This window comes from Melospiza melodia, chromosome 4 (assembly GCF_035770615.1).
Source record: "Melospiza melodia melodia isolate bMelMel2 chromosome 4, bMelMel2.pri, whole genome shotgun sequence".
NCBI lineage: Eukaryota > Metazoa > Chordata > Aves > Passeriformes > Passerellidae > Melospiza > Melospiza melodia.
In genome coordinates this window covers 92,155,771-92,174,851 of record NC_086197.1, presented here as the reverse complement: position 1 = coordinate 92,174,851, position 19,081 = coordinate 92,155,771, and the positions used below count along the sequence as shown (strand labels likewise).

Genomic DNA, 19,081 nt, shown 5'->3' with positions numbered 1-19,081 from the left:
TCATGGGCATCCATACATTGCTTTCTTCAAATAAAGTCTGTAAATGGATTTGGTCCAAAGGTTTCTAACCACCAGGTAATTCTGTTTTAAAACTGTCTCTCCCATAAACAGTCCTGCTATTTTGTGAACAGACTGACCCATGAGCAGTCAAGCCCTAAACCTCTTTCCAAGTTGCAGAGGTACTGGCAGACTGAAGCAGTTCTGATTGTTTTGTTTTCACATCTACCCCGTACAACTTTACATACACTTAGTACCATTCAGGTTTCTTGATTTCCAGTCATTTCTCCACTGCACTCAGTGTACAACAGTCTTTGTTTTAAAGGCATCTGAAGGACACGGAGTTCTGCATCTGGAAATCTTCTTTGATTACTAACCTGAAATATCCATATTTAATCCAGATTGATATGAAACTAAAGGAGATTTAGAGATAGAACACAAGAGGGTGGGATATTAAGGTAATGCTGGGGCCAAAAAAAGTTTTTTTTAATGTGTTAAAAGATCCTTACATACTTTAGTATGCAGTGTTTGAGTTGGATTCATTATGTCAGTGTGGCAGCTGGATCTCACTCCATTGTTGGGGCATTGACAGACATCCCACCCAGCACCAGCTGGTGGAGAACTGGCCAATGTGGCCACTCACTGCTGCTTTCTCCCATCCCTCTCTTTCCTGTGGCTCCCATTTGTCTGCCAGAAGAGCAGGCTGTACTCAACAGCCCTCTGGTCTGCTTCACACAAATTCAGCTAGGAGCACTAGAGAGAATTATCCGTCCATAAGGACGATGGTCCATAACAGGGCAATGGTGAGGGGCATCAGTACAACTTTCACAAGTCTTGGATTTATTCCAACTTCCAACACTGCTGCAGTTGAAAAGCTATTTTGAGAACTTCACACAAAAATAGGTCTTGTTCAGCAAGGTTGGTGAATATAGTGACAATGACATCATTAGTTCTTCTGAACAGAAAATGTGCATGGAAACTCAGCATTTCCAAATGTTATTTGTTATAATTTTGTTGCACAAAACTTTGTACTAGAGAGGCACTGATGTTAATGCAGTACTGTTAACACAGCACTTGAACTAATGGCACACAGCAGCAAGTTTTATGATCATTCTGAATGACATTTTTAATGTGGAACATCCAGCTTAAAAATCAGAACTGACAGTAGCTCTGTAAGTTTTTCCTTGCAGCCTGCTCAGTGATCATCTGTCTGAGGATCAAATTCTTGTGCATTCTCCATGCCTGGGTCACCTTTGATCTTCTGACACTGTGAACCATTAATAGCAAGGCTTACACTGTTGACTTATTTTCTACTGGTGACGACATATTCCTTTGATTTAATATAAATTTTGGTTGTAATTTATGTATTGCCCTTCTAACAGGGAAAATGTCTGCATCAACCTCTCATTGCAGTGATGTAGCTTCAACCTGGCAAATTTGCAGTTCTTTAAATTTTTCTATTTAGAAATACTGAGTCAAGTTCAGTGGTATCAGCTGGCCACAATAACATCAAAACTCTTTAGAACTGAAGTTATTAATTCTGCAATTTTAGCCCTCTGTAACGGTGTTTAGTATGAACAAGTAGGACCAAGTGTTAACTATGTACAAGGAGTATACTGATTTTAGACATATGATATTATTTAATCTTCTTGGCTTTCATTTATAGGATTAAAGACAATGATTTTAGCAATGCTGTTCTGGGTCTACATCAGACTAAGACAGTTCCTTCCAGTGTTTAATCTTAGGAAGGGATTGTTGGTATTGCCCAAATCAGTTGTTCTTTGAGGGCCCTTGCATATTCCCACTGGTAACTCCTAGTGACCTAGTAATATATGACTCTCTCTCATATCAGTGTATGAGAAACCTTGCCTGAGCATGATGTTACTACTGTGTGCATGTAAATGTAAATACTTGAGCACATCTCTGGCTGCACAAGTTGCCATCTTTATGGATGCTAAGAGACAATGCAGGTTGCTCCACAGAGTATCATTATCTATCTGCCCGTTATTACTTTCTGTAGAGGAATGTGCCTCGTGATTCAGCACACACATTTTGCCCACAAGCTCGTAGGCTGGCACTAGAGTCCAGAAGGAGCTTGTACCCAGAAAAACCAGCTGAAGACTGGTGCCCATGTCTACTCCCAGTCATGTCTGTACCTTCTTGTTCTTTGCCCCTTTGGGGATAGGAATGTGAAATGTGGGTCTCAGAACCTACAGAAATACAGTGCTTCAGAGGCTCTGAGAACATGAAGTTCAGCCTTTGCTCTCTGCTGCTCTGGCATGTGAAGTAACCATGTATCTGCAGCCCCTTCTTGACTCAGGACCATCCTTGGCCACTAATGCTGTAAGGGCGTATGCCCAGTGCACGCAGGTGCCCTGCCAGATTTAATATTGCCAAGAATTAACTCCTTAGAATCCAACCTATTCTGCAATAATGTATGCCAACATTTAAGGAAGGAAAAGTGGCAGTGGCCTTGTGGAAGTCCATGAGGTTTTGCCAGTCTAGGCTAAGAGTGATGAGGAGAAATCTCTCCTGCCCTGTGAGTGCAGTCATGTGTTCCTCTCTCTGTCTCCTCAGCCTACACTTTCTTGCTGCTTTGTCCCTGCTGTGATGTGTGCAGGCTGGGCTCAGAGCCCTTGCTGTGGAGCTCGGGTCAGCACCAGGCAGGGCACTGGGCACTGCTGTTGCCAAGAGCAGCCCATCCTCTCCCAGCTGCACGCGTGTGCCTCGACAGGGTCAGAGCGTGATTGGAGAGTGGGAGATGCACAGCAGCGCAGAAGGCTTGAAATTAAATAGCCTTTGACACTTTTTCTTAACTAGTCTCACTCTGGCACAGACCCCTGCCTTAGGGGAGGTGATCCAGTGGAACAGCAATGACCTAAAGCTGCTGGTCTACCTAGTGAAACATGCAGGGAGGAAAATTTATCTCAAAAATGATGGTATGAGAATATCTGGGCTGCAAATAAATGTTTGTAAAATATCTCCATTAACATTATAAGAATAAAGACTTTAGTTTTTTTCTGACTAAAACTGGAGCTTTTTTTCTTTTTTATTTTACACAGAAACAAAAAAGTGGAAAAAATCCTGGTGGGTGAGACCTTGATCTCTCCTCTCATTTATTACTAGTACCAATGGACTAGCTGTCCTAATTAAAAAGAACTTGCCCTTTCAAACAGAGGAGCTGAATTCTGATGTAAATGGCCTTGTAGAAAAGAAATTGGTGAATGAAGTCATTACTGTAATTAACATTTATGCTCCTGATGTTAACAATGTACTTCTAAAAGGAACCAATAGCACAGGTATTACTCTTTAAACCATCTAATGGTCTGGCCTGGGTTCTGATTTTAATTGCCCTTTGGTTATCAGTTTAGACAGATCTGCCAGGGGTAATTGCATTGTAAATAAGACATCTCAAGAAATTCACTAATGAGCTAATGAACGATAGTTATTTGTGAGATGAAGCTGATAATGTTTATTTAGACAAATGGTGTATTTATGTGTTCTGTGTTCCACACATGACCATTCAACAGTAACTGGGTTACATTGTCTTAGCTGTTACTCAGTCTACTCCAGAGTTTTATCTTCCATTTTCCAGGAAGTCCCTGGAAGGCTCTTTCTGTGATTTCTCATTCACAGAACTGTGGTTTGGAGCCCTGCATTTCTATTTGACTTTGTTTATATATTTCTTGTCTCCCTTAGCATAAATCATAATGACAGCCTAATTGGTTTACATTTCTGAAGCAGTTTGAAATGTGAAGTGTTGCATAAGTGTTCAAAGTTGTTATTGCTTTGTGACTCTTCCCAACCATTTGCTCTCCAGACTGAAAATTAAAGAGAAATTACTTGCCATTTACAAGAGTAAATATAGTGAATCTTGTCATAAGTAATCACTCAAAGATCACCAAAAAAACCCTTTGTTTGACAGAATTGCACTTTTTAAATGCTTGAACTTTGCATTTCCTTCATAACACAGTAAGTCCATTAGCTTCAGTGGAAGTATTTGATTTATGGTCACACAAAAGGAGAATCACATCCTTGATATCTTTGAGAGGGTAGCTTCATGGTGGAATGAAGGTAGTGGAAAACACAGGTCTTCTCTAAAGATTTAGCTATAATTAAAACACTGGAACACTTGATAAACTTAGAATTTGAGATCATGACATGTTTATTTCACAGGAGGCATTTGCATAGTTGTACCAGAATTTTACAGATTGGAAGATTCCTATCAGTCACAGATGCATAGTTTACCTAAATAATTTACACATACCAAACTCTTTTTTTTTTTTTTTTCCACAGAGCACTAACCCTTTTGTTTTTCATAGGACCAGACCCGTGCTTGGTATTACCAGAGAATTTTTATTAGGTGCAGTTTTCAAAAAATAAAGTCAAACAGGACAGATGCTTTTAATTTTCTTTGTTGCTTCTGCTGGCTCACAGGGCAGAGTCAAGAGGTATCCATGACAGAGTAGAGAAGCCTTTTCCCCCAGAACAGGATTTTAGGATCAGAAATGAAGCAGGCAGGCAAAACAAGGACAGCCAACAAAAGGTAGCCTGGGGCAACACAGTGTGTCAATGAGAAAGAGAGAGATAAGAAACACTTGGACAGTTGTGCATGTTGGCTTCAATCTGTAATGACTGTGCAGACCACACATCAAAAACATTTGGCTGTCCTTGACAGAGAATGAAAAGAGTACAAATTTTTCAGCTACCCTTTTTTTTTTCCCCCACAGTCAACCTGGTGAATAGCAACTCATTTACTTTACTTCTGTTTTTAATTATTTGTCTAATGGCCTTCAGGCAGTTATTTGAGATCATCTTTCAGAGACAAAATGAAAACTCTTCATCTTTTTACAATGCTCTTTCTGCGTTTGGTCAGATGGATCTACAAATCTCACTGTTTTAAACAACGTTTCTATTGTAAATGAAGGGCAACATTGCCACCATCAACTCCGATCAGACTTAATTTAGTCAGCACTTGCAGCTGGGCAGTACTGGGCATGCAGAGACCTCCATGATCTTGGGACCAAAGTGTCCAAAGTGCCTACATTCTGTCAGAGTCAGTAAATGAGTGGAAAGCACCTGGTTTTACCCCACTTCCCCAGCAGTCCTATCCGCACTCAGAGATTGAGCGATACGAGTTGGATAAATGGCAAAATGTCCAGGCTCTGATGGTGGTTATGACATTTTCTTTGCACCCTCTGGCCACTTTCTTGTTTGTCTCATGTCCAGTGAGAATCAGTGGAAGGTCAGGGTTTATTTAATGTCTCACCTTGCCCTCCCAGTGGTGGCTTAGCTCCTGAATGGAGGTGACCCTCCGTTCCTTCTTTCGGGACAATGACATGGTGAAGTTTGTAATTTGTGGGGCCTGAAGAAGAGCATGCCAGAATGCCTCATTATACAGCTTAGGAGCAAGAACTGGGAGAAAAGACTCATCAAGCTTGATCAAGTTTTTTTTTTTTTTTACAAACTTCAAAACTCTTTCCCTGTTTTTTGTTTCTTTTTTCCTACTAATATGTGATAAACTCACCCCAGTAATATCAATTACTCCATTCCTTATTATCTCTTAGTTTGTATCTAATCAGAAATTTTCTGAATGGTTAAAAAATAATTAGTTTTTAAACCTTCTTTTTTCTTCCCGGCTTAAAGTTGTGTTTTAACACTGGTAGGTTGTGTGGTTTTAGGACAGGTTCTTGGGATTGTGGATTGCCTCATCATAGATCTTTATGCAGTAACTGAGCTCTGGAGGAGCTAAAATGTGTTTTTGTAGCACAAGACCTCACTGGCAGTAAAGTTATGGATTAAAACTCACATGAGAAAGGTAAAGCTCTGTATCTCAGCCATCTCAGGAGCGAGGTGGTGGACAGAATAGTGAGGTAAAAAATACCACTGTAGAAAGAGATATCCCACTGGCTTTAAGGAAAACAGGGAACACAGAGCATCCATTAAGTGTCAGTTATGGTTTAGTATTTTGCCTTTATAATTTGAAATTACTTTAAAAACCACCTGATGATTCTCACTAATATGGCAAAATAATCTGTTGATGAACGCAGAATTTATGCAGTTTTTTCTCTGGGGTGGTTTTTTTTTTTTAAAGTTTGTTTATTTTTTTGTACCTGAATCACTGTGAGTCTCTGAGAAGTATTTTTATTTATTCTGACAACTCCTTAAGGAAAGGCCAATAGGGACCATCTGATTTATTCATGTTGTGCAAGATGACTATCCAGGACAATCTGCAGAGGCTTTTTAGGCACAAAAAGAAAGGATTCCCTACATACCTCTCCAATTGGCAAGACAACTTTCTCTGGTAGCAGCCTGAATAAACGAATAAAAGAGCTGATTGACTACAGGGATCTCTTTTTTCCTCAGGTTTGAAGAAACTGTCAAATGAAATTAAGTCTAGAGTATCTTCACAAGGTTGTCAAGGCAGTTGGAGACAGATTTCCAGCTATAACACAGAGAAAATGCCACTCTGAAAATGTGTAAGGTGTCTATAAACACAGCTTTTAAAATAAGTTTAAAGTCCTATGATAAAAAAAAAAAAAAAAAAAGAAAAAGGAGACACAGTAGTGAAAAAACCTGGGGTGGGGGCATTAATCCAGCTTCTTGTGTCAGGCAAAAGACAGATCACACAATTCTCATGACTGTAAGACCTCTGCAGTATCATTTTCGAATAAACTTCACCTAGCCCTACACATGGCATTTTCAGATAGATCTGTGGTAAGTGTGAATTGATTTAACATACGGGTAATCTCTCAGAAACTTCTAGCGTAGTGATTCTATGTTCTTGAAATTCATTCCCATTTTTTAAACAAAACTTCATCTGAAAAATTTGGCACATCCTTTCCTTCATACCACCTTCTACAGAAATATGGTTAATTTGTACAACTGAAATGCATTTTATTTTTATTATAGGAAGCTTATAATTTTACTTGCTTTTGTTAGAACATCCTTTCTTTCTGGAGCTTTTTTTTCCTTAAACAAGTCTACGCCAATGCTGCATGCAATAATGTTCTTAACCACGTGATGAGCACTGCATGGCATTTGATTCCTTTAGTTCAGTAAATGATTCTAACTTTGCTTATTATTTAGCAGAAGGAAGCTGCTACTATACAGTGAGATGTCTGCAGCACTGCCAGTATCACTCTAGAAAGAATAGTAATTTGCAACAAAATAGCTCTCTGATTTGCATTAATCAGTAATAAATTTCACCTAACATAATAACTTCCCCAAGACTTATTTTTTTTCTCTTTTTTAAGCCTTCTGAACCTTCAGAAGCATTCATTTCTGTGGCCCAGACTGAACTAGATGAAATTTTGTCTAGAAATATTCTTAGACTTTTCTCATCTTTCCAGATAATTTGTAAGGGTGTAAAACCATGTAGGCACTACTGTCAAAAGGGAGGGACTCTGCTCCAAGCTGTTCTCTAGTATGGCACAGGATTTTTACTTCTACAAAAATCTTAGCCATAATATATAAAACATACAAAGGGAAGCAGAAAATCTTTTTTTTAGCTTTGCTTAGCCTAATTCTTTAAATGAAGGAAGAAAGCAATAGCGTGATTTAATGTGTTGGGACCTTGAAAATTAAGGGTCTGAATCATGACCTCTAACATTAGTAAGCTTAAAGGTGTCTGTACCTTCTTTTAAAGTAACAGCCAAAACCCATGGACACTTCCAGAAGTCAATTAATCTCATCTAAACTCACTACCAGTGCAGATGGGGGAAGAGAGTTCATTATTGTAGATACTGGACTTCTCAGCAGGTGGAATTCTCAGCAGGAAAAGTGAAATTAGCTAAAACCCCACTCTCTACATCACTTAGGGATCATACACATTTAGGGACAGGTGATTACTCAAGGGTCCCCTTCAGACAACTCACAATAAAAATTTTAAGTGAGGTGGGGAAAAGTAGCTTGGTATCTGTGCTTAGCTGCAGCAAAGAACACACTGTTTAGGAATTGAACCATGTTTCTTTTCTAGAAAAGCAGAGGTTTCAGATTATACTACTTTTTTGAAGATGAGGCCAGATGACAGAATTGCTTTAAAGTGTGCAGAACACCATAAAACAGTTATTAATATATTTATCAAGCTGTATTCTTGCATAGTCTTTTTCCAATAGTCTGCATTTGTACCTTTGTGATTCCTACTTTTGAAGTCCAAATTCCATTTTGTATTACTTATTCAATCCTCTCTCTTTGTCCATGGTTTTCCTGAAATATGTAGGAGTGGCCTTTTCAAGAGGTCTGTCAGATCTGTCTAGATTTTTCACTTCTGGTACACTGTGCTCAGCAGAAGATCAAATTATGAAAGTTGAAAGTCATTTCATATTTGCTGGTGGTTGGGAGATGTGTGATGATTTGCTGTGTGTGGAGCACTCTGCTGCGTCTGATAAGCAGTCCTCTCTCTCCTAGGCCATTATCTAAAACTGATGTGTTCTGCTCCTCAGAAAGAAATACAAACTTGAAGAATATTTGGGAGAAATAAGGTCAGGACCTTAATCTTAGAGGAATCTTAAAGCAAGACAGTTCCCTCTGTGCAGCCACCTGCACCTGGGCTTAACACAGGATGGTTTATAGTTACTTTATCTGAAAGGTATTTACACCTTCAACCCCTGGGATTCCCACATCTGACAGGAGAACAGTTATTTCCCAACTGTGAGAGATTCGGTGCTCAAGAGAATTTTATCTGTTCACATGGTGTGATCTTGGTAGAAATTAAAGGGATGATGAAAACAGTCTGGGCTGTTTTTAAAGTCACCCGATTTTATAAAGGTGAAATTGTTGTCTTCTTGCTCCTTGTACTCTTACACAGAGCTTTAGGGATTAATCTTGCATATGTGCCAGAATTTGTAGATGGGCAATCAGCTAAAAGATTAATTAGCAAAATGTAAGGAATGCAGAGTATTTATAGGATAAAAGCACCCTAGTATTTAAAAGGTGGGAGGAAAAAAAGAGTCATTAAAAGGAAAAGCAGCTATGTAAAATGGAATTATGGAAACAGCGATGAAGAAAACTTAGAAGTTTGAGCTCTCTGAAATACATTAAATTGTGAAGTGATGTCTCTGAGGAAAATATATTTTTAAAAATGAGAACTAGCTTATATATGCCTTAATTTGGGGGCCTTAAAAATTTTCAAAATCAGACCATGCCCTGTGCATATCTGGTGTACTCTATCACCACCTTGTTGTTACTGAAATTCATTTGCTACTAATATTTATCTTGAAAAATGCCAATTAAGAAATAAAAACCAAACTTGTACTTCCTTACTTATAAAGTCTGTCCCAGTCTGTATGGATGGAAAAGAGATCCTTTTATTGGGGACAGTTGGTGTCCAACAGCAAGAGAACAGCAGTTTTGTCACGTTGGAAGCTTTGACAGCCCATCTTGTCTCCATCTCTGTATTTGTGAATTTAGAAACTTCCTCTGCTATTGCATTCACTGGGGGCCAGAACACTCTTGGGCAAAAATCCACAGCTATAATTAGTGACTTAATTTTAATGTAGATGAATAGACAATCCCGAAGCCAGTTATTAAAATGTCATTACTTGACACAGAAGTTAACATATTGCCTAATGTCTGTCACCAGAAGCTGCAGAGACCAACCCAAATGAGAATTCAGCCTGGGGAAGAGGCGCAGCAGCACGAAGCATCAAATGTCCCCCCAGCCCCTGCCAGAAAATGCTGAGGTGTTTCTTGGGAATGCACAGGCAATGGCTCTGACCCCTCTGTTCCAGCAGAATCCTGGGATGTCCAGAAAGCATTTCTTTCAAGTAACTTGATTTGTAGCTGAAGCCCAATGCAGTTAGGAAGTAGAAAGGGGAGAAAAAAACAGACTGTGTAACAAGTAGCCCTGGGGATGTTGATATCCAGCAAGCACGGAATTAGTTCTGTGTATCATGTGTAACTAATTCAGATAGCACTCCCAAAGTAAATAAATTTTAATCTTTATTTTTAATTCAGACTTTAATTTAACAGCAAGGCTCAGAGAACTCAGAAATCTGGATTCAAAGGCTTAGTTAGTAAAAGGAGAGCAAAGACATTTCCAGGATCTTCAGTCTTCTGTCGAAAAGAAACTAAAAGTAGCCATAAAGATCACAGTAAAAGTGTAACTTTTCTTGTAAATATTTCTGAGAACACAATAGAAGTTAAAAGCTGCTGTTTAAAAACATAATTGTGAATCTATATTTACTAACTTTTTTTTCCCCTAAATTCTGGGAGATCTGAACTACAACTTTTCCCATTTCTTTGCCATTTTAATGGCACAAGTCCATGAGTAAAAATAATGCCAATGTAAATCTACAATCTAAATGTTTCGGAAGGCTTCATTTTTTAATTCAGCTTTCTTTGGAGTCACGGTAAGAGTTCTGCAACTTCAATCCATCAAGCAGCTTTGCAAAACCATCATGAAAATGTATGAACCCAAGAACAAAATCTACTCACCCAACCTTACAGCAATGATTAAAAAAAGGCCTTAATTATAGTATAGTCACCCGTCAAAATAAATTACTCAGGGTGAGTGGGTGAAAAGAAGTTTGCTAGACTTCCTTAAGGAGGTGGTAATTGTCTTGGATTTTGTTAAAATACATCACTAATTATATTTTAACAAAGTCTACGTACTCTTCCTCTTTAGGAATTTTATAAGATGGTTGTAAGAAAATAGAGAAGTGGATTTTTCAGTTTTAGAATATTCTATACTTGTGTGGTTTTACTGGAGAGCAAAGCTGGCGTACCAAAAAATGCTCTAAATCAGATATACAGATGATCAGAAATGTTAGAATAAAGTGACTTCACAAGCAGATGGCAATTGATTGGACATACCTCTATGGCAAAGTGATGTGTGTGCATGGTGAAAGGAAAGCACAGTGATACCACGTGCTTGGTTCGTGGAAGTTCACAGAACGTGCATTTAAGAATTCCTTCCTGTCTTTGACATGTATTGCACACAAATGATGCTCAGGAAAGTGTTTGAATCACCACCCCTGAAAATGTTCAATAAACTTTTAGTTGTGGCACTCAGGGAGATGGTTAGAGATGAACATGGCAGTGCTGTGTTACCAATTACATTGATGACCTTAGAGGTTCTTCCAGTCTTAACAATTCAATGGTTTAATATCAAATCCTTCAAAGAGGGTGTCTGCAACACGTCTTCCTGGGATATGTTGTCCAGGAAAACTTCACACAAAATTTGAAAGACTACCAACCTCACATGGTCTTACCCTGCTGGTTACACTGCCAGTGTGTTGGGCCTGCCCTAAAAGATACCAAAACAGTGAGCTTGTTTTCTTGCTGTCTTCTGGAGGTTAACAGAAAGCTACACTTAAACTTACATGCCAAGAGTGCACAGGGTGTGGAGAGTTGCAGATATCAGCTTGATGTCCCAGGGCTTGCAGGCTGGGGGTCATTATAGAAGGAGATATTTTTTTTTTTTGGCACTTCCTGGAAGATGATTGCTTTACTTAATTCCAATTAAATACTCCATCAATTAAACACTTAGAGCCAGATAGAGTGAATGTAGACCATAATAGTTAATGTGCAGACTCCAAAGCAGGTTAAGTTAAAAAAAAATTAAATACCTTGTTTTGAAAAGATCATTGATTTTCATAGACTCATGGAATAGTTTGAGTTGGAAAGGATGGTCCAACCCCCTTCAATGAGCAGGGACATCTTCAGCTAGATCAGGTTGCTCATGTTAGCATTCAGAAACACATAATCATGAGAATGATTATATGCAGGTGCTTTTATTGAAGAGCTCTGGGTGTCAGGGGTACAAACCCAAATCTGACTCCAACATGGGTTCGGGATGAACGTGTTTTTATATTCTATCATTATATAACTTTTGTGTTAATTATTAAAATTATATTGTTCTATTGTATACGTAGATTTCAGCCAAGCATGGGCTTCCCGTGATCTCCCTCAAACTCCTAACATAGTTTTTCATTATTCTTCTTACGATTAAACAATAATTATATTTAATTACTAAACAATCATCACATCTAGCAATTATATCATTTATCATATACTGCTTAGGCAGGTGCAATTTCGCATGACCTAACATTTGCAACAGGTTTTTCTAAAAGGCCATCCTTTTAAGCCTCCTTTAGGTACTGGCTGGCCACAATGAGGTCTCGCTGGAGTCCTCTCTTCTCCAGGCTGAACAAACCCAGCTCTCAGCCTGTCCTCACAGGAGTGGTGCATCATTTTGGTGTCTCTGCTCTGGACTTGCTCCAACGGGTCCATGTCTTTCTTGTGCCAAGGATCCCAGAGGTGGAGGCAGCACTGCAGGCCTGGTCTCAGCACAGCAGAGCAGAGGGACAGGATCCCCTCCCTCTAGCTGGCCACGCTGCTTTGGATGCAGCCCAGGGTGCAGTTGGTTTCCTGGGCTGTGAGTGCTCATTGCCAGCTCATGTCCAGGTTTTCTCCCAGCAGCACCTCCAGGTCCTTCTTGGCAGGGCTTCTCCTGATGTGCTCGTGCCCCACCTGTGCTGACTTTGGGGCTGTCCCACCCCAGGTGCAGCCCCTTGCAGGTGGTCTTGTTAAACCTGATGAGATTCCCGTGGGCCCACTTCTGGAGCTTCTCCAAATCCCTTTGGATGGCTTCCTGTTTTTCAGGTGCACCAACCAAACCACTCAGCTTGGTGTCATCTGCAAACGTGCTGGGAGTACACAGAGTCCCACTGCTGGTGTCACTGATGAAGATATTAAACACTATTTTTCCCAGTATGGACCCCTGAGGGACACCAGTTGTCACCAGTCTTTGTCTGGATACTGATTATAAACAGACATAAATCATGAACAGATGCTTCTTGTGGAATGCAGTTGGCTTCTAGTCATAAATAAATTCAGCCATCTTCTTTTAATCAAATTATAAAATATTCATATTTGTTCACATTATTATTTTTATTTAAAATTAAGCTAATTTCTGCCTACCTGAAACTCTCTATACTATTGGAATCTATTACATTTCCATATATATTTGTGAACTGTTAAAATATCAAATGTAACTCAAATCTAGGCAGCAATTAGGCTTCAGAGTACTTCCCCTTAGTTTATTATCAGTAGTCAGTGATCAGAAAAGCAAATATGTAGGGCTTTAACATTCGTCATAACATTTGCAGTTGTTCTCATAACTGAAAAAATAAGGTTTGTCTTTCATTTCCTAGAGTTGTGGCTGACTCACACAATTTTGACTGATACTTCAGCAATTCAAAGCTGTATAAACAAAAAAGACAGATCAATCCAAATGAGGGTGCTGAATAAGCAGAGGCAGGTGTGTATTTGTAGCTGGGTATTGTTTCATCTCACTCTAAAAATAAGTGTGAAAAGGAATGTGTCTGTGCTCTGGGCTCAGAATGTGAGTCACACCACAGCTGGGAGCATTCATCCTAAAAGCTTCTGGCTCTGGCACACCTCTTGTTTTCTGTCTGGTTGTTCATTTTTACTATAATTTCCTAATTCCTCATCACTAATTTAACTTTTCACGATACATTTTTAAACTAGAGTTTTTAATTCCTTATGTGAGATCAGGGGAGCTTCAGGAGCCAAGGGTGCTCTCAGCAATGGTCCCCTTTCTCCACAACCTGATGGCCCAGGCTGGCCTGGCCCAGGAGCTAAAGGAGCCTGGAGGATGAGGAGCTCCTTTGTGCAGACCGGGCACAAAGCCCTTCCTCTCCCTTCTCTGTCCAGAAGGATGGCAAGAGGAGGTGTCCACTCTATGCTGCATTTTGGGCCTTTCCTCACGAAAGGAAAGGGACAGGGACTGGGAAGGTCAGGAGAGGAAAGTGCACGCATGTCAGTCCCTGCAATGGAGCACAAAGGAGAACACGACATGGGGACACGTTTGTAACTGTGCTCAGTAGCTGCCATCACTGGGTGTTGAGCACATCAGTATAGGCACTGTCAGTGTATCTGAGGCTTATTATCATTTCAGCATGAGGATTTTTCTGCTTCTTTGCTACCACCCAAGTGCTCTGTCTTTTTTTCATCCTCAAAGGCTTACCTTTTCTCAGGAAGCAAGTTAGGATATTGCTTCACCATCAAACATTTCATCAATAAAATAAAAGTCTTACTACATCCTGACATAGGTGAACTAAAGTTAAGGAAAAAAATAAGCTGTTTCCTCCTCCTTATTTCCTCACTTTTTGCTTCTTGTGACTTTCTGACTTTCTAATCTGGCTTCTGTCATCAGAGCAAGCCTACCCATCAATTTGTCTGACTCTTCCTTGTAGAATCAGGGTGCTGACAGCGTTCATGCAGCTCGGGGGTGGCAAGGGACACTTGGTAATTGTCACTGTGCCATGGCTTCCAAGCTGCTTTGGCAGCCAAGTCAAATAGGTTAGGCCAGACCCTCTCCAGTGCTCAGCTGCACTCAGAAGCAGCTGGAAGCACTGAAGCAATCAGGAGCAGCAGCCAGATGGATTCAGCAGAGGGGCTTTCTCTGCACCGCCTGCCTGCACCGAGGCTTTGATTCGGGGCCAGCACAAAGAGCTTCACTTAGGCTTAAACTGACCTCTTGACTGTGCAGGGGTGGCAGGTGAGTACACAGACATTTCTCTGAGTACAAGGAGGAACCTGAGTAATAGAGCAGCTGCACTTAGTCAAATGGAGGGAAAATGTCTTTACTACTGCCCCTTGGTGGATGACAGAATCACCTAGATTGGAAGGGACCTGTGAGATGTTAAGGCATAAAATGCAAGAAGAGGGAAGGCATGCAGAGTTACATTCTGCACTCTACCGATCTGATTGTATGGAACTCTTGATTGAGAATTTGTACCTTTACATTTAATAGGCTTTCATGGCCTTTTTTTCCTTCTATGACTTTGTATAATTGCTTTTTGACTGCACTTATGATGCTGGCAGCATCTCACAGTGAATGCCACTATTCTCTTATGCTGTGTAAAAAAACACTTCTTTTGCTTGTTTTAAACCTGCTAATTTCATTGGGTATCCTCTTGTCCTCAAGTAGTGGGAAGCTAAGCATCCATTCATTGATTTTTCTAGGCACTTTCCCAGGGTTGTCCTGTTTTTATACATATCTGCCATATCCCCCTTCAGCTGTCCCATTTCCAAGCTGAGAACTCAAAATCAATTTTAACAGTTCCAAGCTTTAATTGCCCTTCTTTAGTTCTCCCATGTAATTTTTGAGAGGCAAGTACCAGAACAGCAGGCAGTATACAAAAGAAAGGATATTATGTGATTTTGTATAGTGCTATAAAGGTGTTGTCTGTTTTGTGCTCCATTCATTTTTTTTTAAAAAACTCCTAACTGCTGGTATTTCTCATTGCCAATGAGCATGAGATATATGTTTTCTTCTAGAACACTTTCTTTTTTTTACTTTTTTCTCTTTTTTTTTCTTTTTTTTTTTTTTTTTTTTTTGTTTTTCTTTTTAATAATTCCTTTTAAAAACTTAACTACAGTTGAAATTGTTTATTTGGTGTTCCTTTTTTTACCTACAGGAAAATTAATTTCAGTACCTTATGATCAGTGTTTCAACAATAGCCTATTGAACCCTCCCCTTTGCTCGGGGAAGATGAAAAAGAGATCAGAGATTTTCAAAATTTAATGGCAACAAAAGTTACGTTTTTCAAACATTTAGTCTTTATATTATGCTTAGATATGACATTTGCCAAGGTTTTGTGAGTGTCTTCCATCATCTCTAATCTCCCAAGTCTTATGTAAGGAATTTCAAGACACTGAGAATCTCTTCTTCATAAAAGATACAGTTTAAGTTGATGCTAATTTTTCTGTAATGGAGCATTGCTCCTTCATTTAAATGGCTGGATATCTCACTCTATGTATTTTTTTCTATTGGAGTTTAACTAATTTTATATTGACACATTGATTGTATCAGTATGTGTATAGTTTCTTATTTTTATTTCCATTGTTTCTGTATATTTTTGAATTAAAAATATAGATCAATAATTAGCTAGCAATAAATGATTTTAAACTCACTTTTAAATCAGTGGTTACTGGATCATAAAGCACATAAAGTTTTATGTTGTGGGACAGAAGTAGGAAATTATACAGTATTTTCAATTTGAAATATGAGTTAAATCCTCTTTGGCCCCCGATCTTATATCTGCAATTTTTTTGTTACATTTTTATGTATGTGATATTCATGGATTTTTTTGTGTGTATGAATTTTATCTCTGTCTCTCACTAATGCATACAGTCACTCAAAGTGAAAAAGTGTCTAATATTTTGAAATAACATGAGAGCATCCTTCAGTTAAAACACCTCATCTACTATTCAGGATATTAGCATTACTGCTAATTATTACTGCACTCAATTTTGTATGAAAATGACAAAACTAAGAACAAAGGAAAAAAAAGCCAAGATACTGCACTTGAGTTTCACACTTTGTGTCGCACTAGTACAATATCCCTGGGATAGATCTTCTGATGTTTATGGAATCAGTGGAAATCAGTGCATATTTGACGAGTTTTGTCAAGCTTAAGGCCTCTGAGGCACTGATTAAAACTGGTGAAAGGGCTTAGGCCAGGGAGATTTTTAAATTGAGGAATCCATTTTTCAAAGTATGGGATATTACAGACACACAGTCTCACCAATAAAGTTGACATTATCTTAGAGCAGTACAAAAGTAAACTTCCAGCTGAGCTCTGTTGGATTTCAGATGTTCTCAAAGCAGCCTGGACTGTCAGAGCATAGAAATTTGACTGCAATCAGATCTGGTCTTGACATTTTCTGGAGGCACAGTCTCTGTTAGTGGGTCAGTGTAGATTTCCTTCGTGCCCTTGGGACCCCAAATGCTGCTCCCCTGCTTTGACCCTGGCAGTCAGAGAGCTCCCACTGTCACCCCCTCAGAGCCCCATCTCATTGCCCTGCTGGGTTAAACCTGCTGCCATCTCACAAAACCCTAAGAAAATCTGCAGTGAGTCAAAGTTGTATTCAAACATGCCTAAGTCCAGAGTCACTATGAGTGTCATTTAACACAGTACATTTTTACAGTGTGTTACAATTACAGAAACATCTGTTATTAGTATTGTTTTGCTAAACTGCTGTGAAAAATTTATTGAGTATTCAGTAGTTTCAAGGCTGTTCAATTACTTACCTGTATTGAGTTGGTCATGTGGCTGAACATAGTGAGTCTTTGGAAACACAAGTGCCAATAATAATTTTTACTCTGCCTGCAAAATGTATTTTATGATGGTTTACTGTGCACGTATAACATATATATTTTAATGCATTTATTCTTGTCATGCTTATATGTGGTTACAATAATATTGTCATATTGTCTTAATATTGTCATACTATTTATGTTTCTTTCTAGAAAGTACATGCTTTTTAAAATATTATTAATTGTTTTACTGATCTATTTTAACCATATTTTTAATGAAAAATTTGTGGTACCAGCAAGACACTAATTTTGAGATCAGATGTGCTAAAAATGCAAGCATACAAGTAGTGATAGATAAGATGGGGCTGTGGTCCATCTAATCTAATAATCTTTGTGACAGAAAGTATATGACTCAGAGGAAGTTGCCAGAAATTTCAGGAGACACAAATAGAGGGTAATCTGTCAGCCACCTTAAGTCTTCTCAGAATTCCTTAGTACTTGGAGATAATGTTAAACCCTAAAGCATAAGGTTTCAATCTTATTTTCAAAGGTTTCTTTGAAAATATATTAGCATTAACTATTACAAATTTGGAAATTGTGAACAGCAAAGATTTGACAAATATGAAAAACAAGATAGTGAAAATGTTACTAAAAACTGCAAATCTCTGAATCATTTGCTGATTATTTACTTTCGAAGCAAGTGAGATTATTTGAGGGAGTGAAAATGACATAACATAATAAATAATCAATATTCTCATCATAATTTTGATCCTTAAGAAACTCTTGTTTTGTAGCATAAATGTTGCAAAACTAATTTGTCCTAACTAATTATTAGAAATAAGAGAGCGGCTCTGGTTGGCAGGTATTTGGATGAGAGGAATGTAAACTTAACCTGTTATAGTTTCAGAAATATATTTTGTTGGGCAGGAATGTAAATTTCACCTGTTACAATTTCAGAAATTGTTAATAAGATACTTGTTTGTGAGCATGATTGGATCACTTGTGTTACCTCAAAGAAAATTAATTACCATTTCAGGAAAGGTAAACATTCAATTTTGCAGAAAACATTTTGAACTATTCTTTATTTAAGCTGACGAGCCAGATCCCACCTCACACATCTTACATTAATGTAAGACAAAAGAAGCAGCAGCAGCTGCCTGTGTATTTCTGCAATCTCATGTGTTATTCCTTTTCTCTGTTTGCAGACAACTATTACGGCACTCCGAAGCCTCCAGCAGAACCAGCCCCGCTGCTGTTAAATGTGACAGACCAGATCCTGCCAGGTGCCACTCCAGGGGCTGAAGGCAAACGAAAAAGGAATAAATCTGTGAGCAACATGGAGAAGACAGGCATTGAACCACCAGAGGAAGAGGAGGAAGAAAGACCTGTGGTCAATGGCAATGACGTGACAGTAACACCAGGTCTGTTCTTCCTTCTTACTTTGCAGTGAGTTTCTGTTATTCAGAGTCCTCAGTAACCTCCTTCTGCAGTGAGAATATGCATGTTCAGGTAAGGATGTTCTTGCAAGAGGCAAAGGCAGGAATTTTGAATATTAGGATTTCTCTGAAGCCTAAAAATAATTACTTAACCTCTATTTTGGGGAGTCATCTCACTTACCTCAGCTACTGCAAAGATTTCTGTCTCTGAACTAGTCTCTTTGAACCCTCTTCATAGACCAAAGAGAAAAATATCTTCTTCCTGAGCATGGATTGTGACCTGGTTTAGATTTCTATGTTAGGAAATCATTCACAAATGCCTGTTCCTCTCTGTTGACTATAGAGGGAGTCTAGAGAACTGCAATTTGTTCAGATAAATAGTCTCTGTGTTTTGGGTCTTGTTGTTCTCAAATGGTGACACTCACAAGATTGTTCAGCACCTTATGAAATGAAATTTTGGAAATTATCATGAAGACATAGCAATATAGTGCAAGACTAAAGTCACCATATTAACAAAGGTGTGGCACTGCCATTAAAACCTACCCGGCAATACCATCTGGAGGACACTTTTCAGGAA

At 38.8% G+C, this 19,081-nt stretch overlaps 1 protein-coding gene across 13 annotated transcripts in view; it reads left to right on the top strand.

Moving 5' to 3' along the window:
- The window catches only part of MAGI2 (membrane associated guanylate kinase, WW and PDZ domain containing 2), a 701,683-nt gene that overhangs the window by 439,547 nt on the left and 243,055 nt on the right, over positions 1–19,081 (top strand). For all 13 annotated transcript variants that reach the window (XM_063155597.1, XM_063155590.1, XM_063155591.1 and 10 more), the window contains one exon: positions 18,274–18,489. In XM_063155597.1, the coding sequence (XP_063011667.1) occupies positions 18,274–18,489 (216 nt within the window). The remainder of the gene's footprint in view (positions 1–18,273; positions 18,490–19,081) is intronic.